A 13,145-nucleotide genomic window follows, 5' to 3' on the forward strand; every position below is an offset into this window, starting at 1 on the left:
TTGGGAATGCATTCCATAAAAAAGGCATTTAGACATATTTTTTCAGAAATGTTTGTAAAATTGACTTGGAATGTACGGTTTAAAAAAAAAATCCTGTCATTTTAATCTAGTTTGCAATGTTCTTATTTTTTAAGTTTTGAACTTGGCATCAGTTTCACATATGTGGAATGACACAACCATGGCAGAAACGTGCGTGTGTGTGCATATGGATGGAACCCTATTGTATTGTAACTGTACCGTCTCCCCATTCTGTAAAGTGCTGCGTAAACTGCCGCTATATTAAAACTGTATAATAATCATCACTCAAATTCATATGAGGGATGTATAATGATGGAAGTTATGATAGATAGACAGACTATATAAATATATGAGAGAGAGAGAGAGAGAGAGAGAGATAAAAATGCATCTCCCATCACTTACATACATGTAAAAATGTTTTTCATTTCTCTTTATATTCTTTTTACTGTGTGTGTGTTGGGTAGAGATCAAATTTCTGTGCCTTCAGACAATCTCTTAAAATATAAAATCAAGCCTGGGTGCACTCTCACCAAAGTGCATGAGCAGCATAGATTGCAGACAGAGTATAGCAAGTCTCTGGGAGGAGCTCGGCTTAGCTGGAGCTAGAGGGTGAACTTTCACCTCACACTTCCTGTTTCTGGTCTCAGCAGCATGGGCTGAGAGCTCTCTATCTTTTCTCACAATCCTCCATTCTCCTGGATCAAAGGTAACACATTGTCTTATCAAATAGCATTAGAATGGTGGAAGTAAGGTGAATGATTCAAGTTTTATGAATATTTGTTTATTCCCTGCTCAGTAGTTCTCACACAGTACTGTAAGTATATATGGCTCCCCTATCACATCCAGTCACCATGTGCTCTGTGCACACAGTACTGCAAGTATATATGGTTCCCCTATCACACACAGTACTGCAAGTATATATGGTTCCCCTATCACACACAGTACTGCAAGTATATATGGTTCCCCTATCACATCCAGTCACTACGCAGCATGAGCTCTACACTCAGTGTAACAAATATTGTATGTCTCCCCTAATGTATATATTATTCTCTGCCTTGCTACCGAGATCTGTTAGTCTTGTGATTCCAACTCCCTAAGTGCTAGTATATAGTATGTTCCAGTGGTGTAATATTTATTCCTCAACCTTCTAACAGTTTAGTCAATAGCCTCATATGTATACAGTACAGACTTTATCTCAATAAAGTGTATGCATTATACTATATGTAGAGAGGTTATGAAACGGCAGAGGGACTGGTACATCACAAATACTGTTACAATACAGACTGGTGCCCAGGGGAGGATTTAGTCACTCATCTCCCAGCAGCAGACATTTTGTAAGTTCAGCCCTATATGAAAGAAAAATAAATCTTAACCACTTGCTGACCGCGGTGTTCCTCCTTGTCCTGGTCATTTTTCAATATTCAGCGCTGCAGTACTTTGACATTTATTCAGTCATTCAACGCTGTACTAAAATTAATTTTATACCATTTTTGGGGGACAGATAGAGATTTCTTTTGATGGTATTTAATCACCACTGGGGATTAAATTTTTTACTATGAGAAAAGTTTGGGGAAAAAACAGTTTCCCCTACATTATGTTATTAAACAATCATTACCCAATTTCTTAAATTGCAAAAAACTACAATACCTAGAATTGGCCATAGGCAAAGCTTTAAAATATTTTACTGCTCATCAATTTAGTGTTAACAGTGATTGATGGCCCTAGAATTATTGCTCACACTCCCACGTTCGCGGCAATATGTAACGTGTGGCGTAATCGTTGTTTTCACACATTGGCACACCAGACGCATATTTACGTTTATATGTGCTGGGGGACTTAAATTTTTGGGGGCGGGGTTTAATTTTTTTAATATGAAACTGTTTTTAAAACTTTTATTTTTTAAACTTTACTTTATTGCTATCACATAGGGGAATAACAAGCCCCCTATGTGATAGCCAATATACACTGACAGGTCCTCTTTATGGAGACAGAGTTCACTAAGACCCCTAATGTCACCTTGGGACCCCCCAAGAAGCTGAAGAAGCAGAGATCTGCTCCACCGGCTTCTTCTCTGGCTATAGCAGCCAGAGAAATTATAGCTAAAGGTGGAAGTGATGTACTACACATTGCTTCCCTCTTCAGAGACAGAAGAGGAGTGATCCGCAGAGGGGAAGGCTGATCTTGGCTCCGTTCTCTGTATAGACAGTTGCTGTACTGGTAACCGATAGTGAAGGGGGGCCACGGCAGCAGAGGGTGGGCTCACTCTACATTGTAATACAAGCGATTGGCTGGCTGTAGAGCTGGCCGAACATTTATATATAACAGTCGGTACAGGCTGTTTACATGCCCGGCGGGAATCCGCTCGCGCGCCTGCAGAACAGAAATGACGTACAGGCACATCCACCTGCTGGGAAGTGTCTGCAGTCCTCCCGTGTATTTACAGTGGGCAGATGGCAATCGGTTAACATAGCATCACAGGAATATAAAACTAACTTAATAAAATAGGCACATTACTAATAGAAATACAAATCAAAAGCCTTTCTAGCAAGTGGAGATTCCCTTTATTATCAGCACTCATTATTTTTACATGCACTGCGCACAATGACAACATTTGCTTTGGTGCGATGGGAAGAAGGTGACGATGCACATACATACAGTGTGATATAAATGCGACTGCATCAGGGGCTATAAAGAAATTGAAGCAACTCTACTGGATGTTGATGGTAATGTAATTCATTTTCTGCCATACTAGAATAATGCTCTAAGGGTTAATGACTCACTTAGGACTATTATCTAGATTGAGCCATATTTGTCCAACCTTTTTTTTTTGTCAAAATAATAGAAAGGGGTCATGTAAGTTACCTCAGCCTGAATAAGGTTAGTTTATTTAACTTCTCTGTAGTTTATTTATGTTAATTAGCACTAAAATTCATGAATTTATGAGAAAGTTAACCACCATTTAAGTCTTAAAGATTTAAGTTCAGCCATTGTCCCATGTTTTGTTGATCTTGACTTATATTAAAACATTGCAGTAAAATGACTGTACTAAAACAGAATAAAATACCCATTTTTTTTTTTGGTAAAATTTAAAGTCACGTGACCAGGGCCGGATTTACTCCACCTGTTGCCCCAAGGCCAGGTTCTGCAATGCGCCCTCCTCCCTGCCAACACCCCCCCCCCCAGTCCATCCATATGTGCATTGCTTACAGATCACTCACATGTCCTGTGGAGGTGCCTGGGCTGGACTGAGGTCACAGCAACTCTACAGGGTGCGCAAGGGGGCTGTACCAGCAATGCACATATTGATGGAGCTTCAGCACAGCAGCCCAGGCTGAGGATCCACTCCAGTTCTCATAAGATAGGGGAACTGGTTAGATCTTAAAAAAGAACAAATATATTTTTTTTGTGGAGTGTGTATGTGAGAATGTCTGTGAGTGTGCGAAATTGTGTCTGTGGTTGAGTGTATCTGTCAGTGTTTTTGAGGGTCACACTAGTACAGTGCATTAAATCGCACAGTCCCGTGAGATTAATTAACCTTACCATGCAATCACACCTAACGTGCATTCTGGCATTCATTTGAATGGCACCCCAAACGCACCTCTCACCCACAGTTCAATCGCCCACAATTGAAAGCGCGGTACGGCATTGCCATGTGTTCCAGTGCGTTGTGACTTGGGTCACTACTTAATGACCAAGTACAAATGTGGGTCCTGAGGTTACACAGGTTAAGAACCACTGTATTATAGTATCAATGAGTCCACTGAGGTAAACACATACTATATACACAAGTAAGCTTGCTTGTTTTACCTTGTCTAAAATCCTGGCAATATTTTTGAACTAGTGAAGGGCCAGCGGCAGACTTAAATAAGCCTTCCAATTGTGTATAGGTACATTTTTCCACAAGTAATCAATTTCTAACAAATTATATGAATGAATATAGTGGGAGAACAGGCCATACCTTTAAAAGGTTGTGCCACTAAAGTGCATTTTATTTTCCACAGAGTTGCCTGGTATATTAGATAGAAAACTACAACAGAGCAGCAACAAGATCGAGATCCCAATTTTTCAGAGGAAGGTGTCCTAAAAGGGAAATCACACAGATAAAACAATGCCACAACCTGTCCCCTTACTCAAAGTCTGCCACCAACACCTTACTGAAAGACCGCCCCAATCAGCCAGAATATAGTTACACCAGGAGTTACTCACTGTTCCCTTTGCCCTGGTAACAGTCATCACCTGCCTGCCTTCTTTCTCCATGGCGGCAGTGGAGTTCTCCCCACACTGCCAGGCTGAACACATCCAGCGGCCCAAAGTGACAAACAGCGAGCATGGGAAGGGACTTGAGCCTTGGTAACAGAGAGTGACATTGTCCCATCCAAACCAAGGCTTGGAACGCACAGCACCGCCCCCAGGCCAGCACAGATTCTGCTACAGCTCACCAAAACCAGCCACCGCCCGAGAGCCACACTAATCCTTTATGCAGCAGGAAAAACCAACAGTGCACAAATGCTGGGGGGCATCAGAAGTAATCATCCTAAAGAATGAGGACAAGATCCCAGAAAAAGGAGAACCTCCGTTTCACAGCAAGGCCACATGGCAGACACCATAAACAGGGCTGCAAGGAGGTGGACCAGTGACCACACGGCCAAATCAGTCAAGAAAAGAACAAATGTGACAGTCCTGGACGGTAGAAAACAACCTAAACTGAGGAAAGAGGGGGTGTGGGAGGGGTGTGCAAACTGTTTTCAATTTTGTAGAAGGAGGAACCAATCATTTCTCAGGTTGCTGTGCTGGAAGATTGGGGAGGGGGGGAACCATAAATCAGCAATGCAGATTTTGTCTCGACGGGCAGGTCCTGCGACCTGGAGAAAACTATCCAGCCTTTTGAATCTGGATGTCAGGTGATGTGAAAAGAGAAAGGATTTGCTTCTCAGAGCTGGATCCCACACCTACGAAGACAGGGACACCCTTGGTCCTTGTGGTAAAACAAAATCGACCTGTCCAGAGACACAGGCAACTTGTTACATGCCAAAGAATATTGGTCCTGTAATGAAAATGGGCAAATGCAATTAAAAAGGAAGCAACCATCGAACACAAGACGGTCATGCAGAAGTAGAGAACCGGGCGGCTCCTTCACTGGAAAGCAGTAACCTTATACTGAAGAATCTTATCTGAAGGTAAAGTCATATTCGATGTGTATCCAGGACCAGCCCCAGATACTTCAAACGCAGTGTCAGAGACAAATTCTGCATGTTCGGGATCCAGTTGAACTACGGGTCACTAAAGCAATATCTTTTAGGGCCCTCAAGGACTGTTCTTGCAGAGGATTGGCCCATATAGTTTTGAACCGAAATGGCCAAGAGTGCATGAGAGCAAGGACTAGGGTGAAAACCTTTGTTAAACACCAAAGTTGCAGTGGACTGGTCAAATGAAAGAGCTACAAACGAGTAATTGGTGGTGAGTAATGTCAGGGTGCAATGCACACCATAGATGCCGCTAGCGTGACAGAAATGGGTATGTGTAAATACATAATCAAAATGATCTGCGCCAGTCCAATCTAAGTGCGAGCTACAAAGCACTACTGACCGTGGTGATCAAGGTGAATAACAATAATATAATGTGCCGAACTTAAATTAAATATGCATCAAAACATAAACAAACAACAATGTGCCAAAGTCCCATAGGAGTGAAAATTCAAAAGTGATAACAGAAATTTAGATCCATAAAAAACTAATGGAATGGTGAAAGTGATAGCAGTGGTAATGGCGATCTTCTATCCAAACTTATGCGTACCACACATCAAACAAATGCTCCAATCCACACGTGATAAAATGGTGTGCAGGTGGGTGCTCACCTGAGCTGATGACCAATATAGGCCATACAACACTGTTCCCTTCTTGGCGGGGAGGGACAGCCTTTAGGCATATAGACCGGACCAGTTCACAGAGATATCCATTCAGAAAAAGATCAGCAATAAAAACAGTGCGTATCGTTCAGATAAATAATAAAACTTTAATCTTTAAAAAACGTACTCACATGGATTGAGTCAAAGTAAAAGAGTGGAGAGAAGTACAATCAATGTTCCAGCTCAATACTGCACGAATGAGGATGCTCTACCGTCCTTCCGGCCGGATAACAAAAGTGGCGTCAGTGACTCTGCCCACCCTATGCGCGTTACGTCTCACTTCATCAGGGGTGTGTAGTCACTGACAAGTGAAGCTCCAAAACAGACATTAACCCTAGAAGAGCATTTTGCCGAGCACTGACATGACTTACGCAGGCCAGAACACATGAAGTCTCCAATATCCCATCATAGCTAAAAGTTCAACTGCTTTAACCAATTCCTTTTTAACACCTTAGACCACAGCTAACTATCCAAGTTCTGAACCTAAAACAAACCCTAGAACTCTAGAGCTGTATTTTTATCCTTAAAACATAATTTTTTTTGTTAATATCATAAACCTTTGTTCTTTTACGGTCACAAAATACAAATATTTTGTTTTGCAATGTCCCACAAAGCAATAAAATATGTTAATGAAGAGGTTTTGTGGGATTTCAGGTTGTTATAAGCCTAAATATGGTGCTTGCCCATTTACATGGAAAAGTGACAAATTGATTTTCTGAGTCACCTATGAGACAGTATGGCAGCCTAGGAAGGAAAATTACCCCCATGATGGCATACAATTTGCAAAAGTAGACAACCCAGGGTATTTCAAGTAGTTTTGTGTAGCCATGGTAGTGTTTTTAGAGTGGCTGGGATTAAATGTAAACATTGCTAAAGCGACCATGAGCTTACAGCAGAACGGTAAATGCCACGGACGTAAGGCATACTGACCTGGCGGTTTGGGAACAGTTTTGTTCCACCGTATACCTTACGTCGGTGGAAGGGAAAGGGTTCAAGAACTTAGCTGTCACTAAAAGTTTGACAAAGCAACAACACCGACTGACCTAGGTGCAAAACTGCATGTGAAATAGAGAAATCATTTCCCCTGAAAGAGCTTCTGCAAGGAAAGGTGGGGCTCCTACTACCAGCTGTCCTGTTTTTTTATTGAAAATAAAAAATTCTGCGAGAATAATATTTCAGGTTAATCATTAAATCAGTAGAGCTAAAGATAAAACATTCAATCTGCTTAAGACAGTATCAAGAACTGAAGCATGCTAGTCATGAGAGGGGGTTATACCCAGGGCTAGTCTATTGTTTTCTTGTTTGCCAATGTCCATTACACTCTGTAGGTAGCAGTATAACCCAGGTGGTCAAAAATCTTGTGCTCCCTAAGAAGGCACAAGGAACGGAACTGCTCAATATACACTGTGCATAATTAGTAGGCAAGTTGTATTTTTGAAGATTTATTTGATTATTGAACAACTACAGTGCCAAGTGCCAACTACAGTGGTCAATCCAAAATCGTAATAAACCTCAAATCTTAATATTTAAGAAAGTACAAGTGAGGTTTTGGCTTTCTTAGGAGAATTTCTATTTGTGCACAATTAATGGGCAACTATTAGTGTGCAGAATTATTATGCAACTAAATGGAAAATGAAAATGATCCCATCCCACTTGTTGATTTATCTGTTAAAGTGAGAATAATAAAACACTCAAATGTATTTATTTTGTATTTCTTTACAAATAAACATTTCTAAAATTTAAAAAAAAATAAATCAGTGACCAATATAGCCTTGTTTCTTTTTAATAGCATTCATAAGTCTTCCATCCATGGAGTCTGTCAGTTTCTTGATATGTTGACTATCAACTTTTTGTGCAGCAGCAACCAACGGCCTCCTAGACACTGTTCAGAGCACTATTTTCCTTCACCGTAAATCTCCCATTTAAAAAGGAGAACTATGAGGTGAGTGCTTTTCACTCACCTCATAGTTCTAGCCGACCTGTGACAATGAGACTGTCACAGGTCGGCTCAGTAGATCGGGAGGCGAGCGAACACATACCGGCGTTCGCTCACCTCTCGATCCTGTCATGGCTCTCGCTGACTGGCGGAACGGACGGGGGAGGGGGCGGGTACAGCTGGCTCTGCCTCTAGATAGGCAGAGCCAACTGTCAGTCACGCAGCTGGGCAGATCCCGGCACAATTGTCGGGATCCGCTTCAGCTGTCTCAGTATACCACAAGCAGCAGCTCGCGGTATACTGCGGTGTCTCGGTATACCGCGAGCTACAGCTCGCGGTATACTGAGCCTAGGGTGACGGGAGGACGCTAGTTTGTGTCCTCCCGTTACCCTAAGGAGAACTATAGGGAAAAGCTTTAACCCCATAGTTCTCCTTTAAGAAGGGCTCACAAGTTCTCAATAGGGTTTAGGTCAAGTGAGGAAGGGGGCCATGTCATTATTCTTTCATCTTTAAGGGCTTTACTGGCTAACCAGGCAGTAGAGTACTTCAATGCATGCGATGGTCATTGTCCTGCATAAATATCACGGTCTTCTTGAAAGATGCAGACTTTTTCCTGTACCTCTGCTTGAAGAAAGTGTCTTCTAAAAACCGGCAGTAGGTTCAGGAGTTGATTTTGAGTCCATCTTCAACCTGAAAAAAGTCCAACTAGCTCATCTTTAATAATACAGGCCCATACCAGTACCCCACCTCCACCTTGCTGGCACCTGACTCTTAAGTGGAGCTCTGTGCCAGTTACTGATCCAGCCACGGGCCCATCAAAAGTCACTCATGTCATCAGTCCATAAAAGCTTTGAAAAATCTGTCTCCAGATATTTCTTGTCCCAGTCTTGACGTTTCAACTTGTGTCTTGTTCAGTGGTGGCCGGGTTTCAGCCTTCCCTACCTTGGCCATATCTCTGAGCACCTTGTACATCTGGGCACTCCAGGTAGGTTGCAGTTCTGGAATACAACAGCACTGGAGGATAATGGGCTCCTGGTAGCTACACGTTTGATTCTTCTCAAATCTTTGGCAGTTAATTTGCAAACGTTTCTAGCGACCCTGTTGTCTATTTGCAAAACTTTTTAAAATTTTTGACTTTTCCGAGTCAGTTAAATCTCTTTTTTTGGCCCACTTTGCCTGAGGAAAAGAAGCTGCCTAATCATTATGCACACCTTGATATAGGGTGTTGATCTCGTAAGGCCACACCCTCCCTTATTACACATCACCTGATATGCTTAAATCTAGGAAGCATTTAAGTTTATACAGCTTGGAGTTGGACACTATACATAAAAATGGCGATTCGGTCAAAATACTCACTTGCCTAATATTAGCGCGCACAGTGTATATTCAATAACGTAATATTTGTAAAAAAAAAAAAAAAAAAGACAAGGCAACTGGACTTGCTGTATTTTTTATTGAAAACGTTTCCCTTTTCATCACACACTGTAAAAAAAAAAAAAAAAAAAAGTCAAGGCAACTGGACTTGCTGTATTTTTTATTGAAGACGTTTCACTTGTCATCCAACCAGCTTTCTCAATTCAAAATGACTTGTACAAATATTATCTGGGAATAAATATGGTGAATGGTGCTCCAATCCACATAATCTGTTAGTCGCAACCAGGTGTAGATAGCATTTGCATACTTGGAGATGAACAACATTGTGTATGCAGTCCAGTGAGAAGTGCTCAGAATTGTATGTTGGTGAAACAAAACAGCAGCTACACCAGCGTATGACACAGGATAGAAGAGCAAAATCCTCTGGTCAGGATTCAGCAGTGTGTGAAGTGAAGTAGTATGCATCCTACACCTCCCAGGGAGGAGGACTGGTTCAAAAGAGGTGTGAAAGAGGTAATTTATGTAAAAATGGAGACGCCAAGCTTGAATAGAGTGGGGGGAGGTGAGACATCTATTGTCTGCCACATACATTGCTGTTTTAACACCTCTCTCTGGGCAGGTGAAAAATACCTCCTAACTCCAATTATGCAAATGCTATCAACACCTGGTTGCGACCAACAGCACCATATTTATTCCCAGAGAATTTTTGTACAAGTCATTCTGAATTGAGAAAGCTGGTTGGATGACCAGTGAAACGTCCAAGAAAAATAGAGCAAGTCCAGTTGCCTTGACTTATTTTTTACAGATATACCATGACCTGGATGAATGAGAACCATCACAGACACAATAACTTAAGAAGGCATTTGCTTCAGTTTCTTATGCTAAATTTTTTCAAAATAGTTTAATTACAAACATTTTCAGACAGGAAGAGTTAAATCTGCTCACCTGTAGCCTGATCAACAAGAACACGAGAATTGATGATACGCCCAAAACCTGTAAACATATCTTCTACATCTTTCTGTGTCATCGTCCTTGGGAGGCCACTGATATATAAATTTGCATCCTTAATATTTTCAGAGCTTGGACGGGCAAAGGACACCTAACAGAAAATTAAAAATATGCAATTATTTATGTGCATGCACACATACACAACCAAGCCCCTATGTAAAGTGGAGATAAGGATCTGCAAAACCTTCTGAAGATGTGGTATAATCATTTAAAGAAAATCACCACCTTCCTCATAAACCTTCCTCATAAAAGTATGTTTACATTTTTCTTGTTAAAACTATAAATATATGTCACATTTATAAAATCAAAGGACTTTGACCTGTCAGTTTCTAGACACTAATGAGTCCATTTATAAACATTGTAGAGCCACTCAACCTGCAAATCTCAGTGAATCTTTATTCTGTGCGAATAGAGGGGAAAAAAAAAAAATCTTAGTGTAATTTTTTTTAGGTCGAATGTAATGTAAAACCACATTATGGCTACTAGAAGAGGGGCGGTTGAATTTACTGTAGTACCGCACTATGGCCAGTAGCAGACACTAAGGAGCATAGGTTAATACTTATTTCCTATGCTGATAAGTTCCACCAATGGCCATAATATGGTATTACTTTACATTCAACCTGAAATGTGCCTCTATTCAGAGTGACAAAGTAAAACACCCTGGGGGCTCGCTATACGCTCAACTCCCCTTTTCATTCCTCAAAATCCCTCTTTCCACTCCAGGGCATTCAAACATTGGTCTGACTTAAGCCTCATTTAACTGAACAAACTAGTCACTCCCAACAGACCTAAAACATCTCAAAACGTCTCAAAACGTCTCAAGCACACCTGATACAACAAATCAATGCCTTCATTAGTTTCACTAGGTGTGCTTAAGCTAGAACACATAAAATACCTAAACTGACTAGGGGTTTGTTGAGTGCCACTTTGGACTGCATGTTAGTACAATGTTCCTGTCATACTGTTCAGATGGAATAGACTGGGGAACCATATTTCTCACAGCTTTCCTGTCTCAGGAGATCGCGCACAATGATCTTTTGTATTGGAGGTGACAGGTTCCATGAAGAGATCCGGTCACCTCCAAATGCCATCAACAAGGGGCTTGTTAGCCCCTGTGTGATAGCAATAGAGTTAAGTGAAAGAAGAAAATTAAGAAAATAAAAAAAATTGATAAAAAGTAGGGCTGGTAATGATTAACATTTTCTTGTTCGATCAATTTTTTTTAAAATGGATTAATCGATTAATTTTGATTAATTATAACGCACATTTCAGATCCAACACTACATTAGCCTATACACATACAGCACACCAATGAAGTAATAAAATGAACTAGGATCACACTAATCCAGCACGTTAATAATCTCACGTGCCCCACTCAATATGGCCGCCGCTTGAGTGGGGCAACTCTGAATAATAACGTGCTGGATTAGTGTGATCCTAGTTCATTTTATTACTTAATTGCTGTGCTGTATGTGTATAGGCCAATGCCTTGGCTGTCGCTTGTGCAGAAAGTTTAAAAAAAAATGTAAATCGATCAAAAAATTTTTAATTGATCAAAAATATTAAACGATTAATCGAGAAATTAATCGTTAATTTGCACAGCCCTAATAAAAAGTAAAAAACAAAATACAAATAAGGCTAGGCTCACACCTAGGCGACACCTCAACGCGTGGCAATCTTGCATGATGCCGCGCGATCAGGAGTCGCCAAGGTGTAAAATCTACATAAAACCATAATTCAATGACTTGCAAATCTCATCAGCCCATTTTTTAAATTCACAATAGAAAACAGATCTAATATTGAAACTAAGAAAATGTACAATTAAAAAAAAAAAAAAAAAAGGTAATTTTGAAAAATCGACAGCAGCAACATGTCTCACAAAAGTTGGGACAGGGCTATGTTTACCATGATATAACATCCCCTCTTCTTTTAACACTCTGTAAAACATCTGGGAATTAAGGAGACCAGTTGCTTCTAACTGCTCAACAGTCCTGTGTCATCTTTGTCATATTTTTCATTGTAAGATGCACCAAAAATTTTCCATTGGTGAAAGGTCTGGGCTGCTGACAGGCCAGTTAAGCACCTGGACTCTGCTGTTGTCATAGATGCAGTATGCGGTTTAGCATTGTCCTGCTGAAATATGCAAGGCCTTCCCTGAAATAGATGTTGTCTGGATGGGAGCATATGCTGCTTTAAAACCTGGATATATATTCTTTCTGCATTGATGCTGCCTTTTCAGATGTGCAAGCTGCCCATTACATGCGCACTAATGCATCTCCATACCATCAGAGATGCAGGCTTTTGAATTGAACGCTGATAACAAGCCAGAAGGTCCCTCTCCTCTTTAGTCAGGAGGAAGCGGAGCACGTGGTTGCGAAAGTCACCTTTCGATTCATCTGACCGGAGAACAGTTTTCCACTATGCGAAAAAGACCATTTTAGCTTTTAGCATTTTAGCTTAGGCCCAGAGAAGACATCAGTGTTTCTGCATCGTGTTCAAATATGGCTTATTTGCATGATAGAGCTTTAACTTGCATTTTTGGATGGTTTGTTCACAAATGGTGATCTTGTTTTTAATGCAGTACCATCCGAGGGCCCAAAGATCACGGGCATCCAATATCCCGTTTCTGCCTTGTCCCTTGCGCACAGAGATTTCTCCAGATTCTGAATCATTTGACGATATTATGTACTGTACTGTAGATAATATATTTAAAGTATTTGCAATTTTACATTGAGGAACAACTACTTTATACAACGGGGGCAGGAGTGGTCCAGCCTCCAAATCACCCAAAGATACTCCCTAAAGAGCATTGAGGAGGACTTCCAAACTGCGCAAGGACAGACATATTCCCCACAAGCAATTTCAATATGGTTGCCGGAGACCCCTTTCAAGGGAGATCACGAT

At 40.9% G+C, this 13,145-nt stretch overlaps 1 protein-coding gene across 1 annotated transcript in view; it reads right to left on the minus strand.

Annotated features, from left to right (window-relative positions):
• Positions 1-13,145, minus strand: part of LOC108800576 (ELAV-like protein 1) — a 96,468-nt gene that overhangs the window by 55,913 nt on the left and 27,410 nt on the right. Inside the window, exon 2 of the mRNA XM_018572557.1 lies at positions 10,179-10,332. Coding sequence (XP_018428059.1) covers positions 10,179-10,260 — 82 coding nt within the window. The 5' untranslated portion in view covers positions 10,261-10,332. The remainder of the gene's footprint in view (positions 1-10,178; positions 10,333-13,145) is intronic.

This window comes from Nanorana parkeri, unplaced genomic scaffold (genome assembly GCF_000935625.1).
Source record: "Nanorana parkeri isolate BGI_ZX_2015 unplaced genomic scaffold, ASM93562v1 scaffold2068, whole genome shotgun sequence".
Taxonomy (NCBI): domain Eukaryota; kingdom Metazoa; phylum Chordata; class Amphibia; order Anura; family Dicroglossidae; genus Nanorana; species Nanorana parkeri.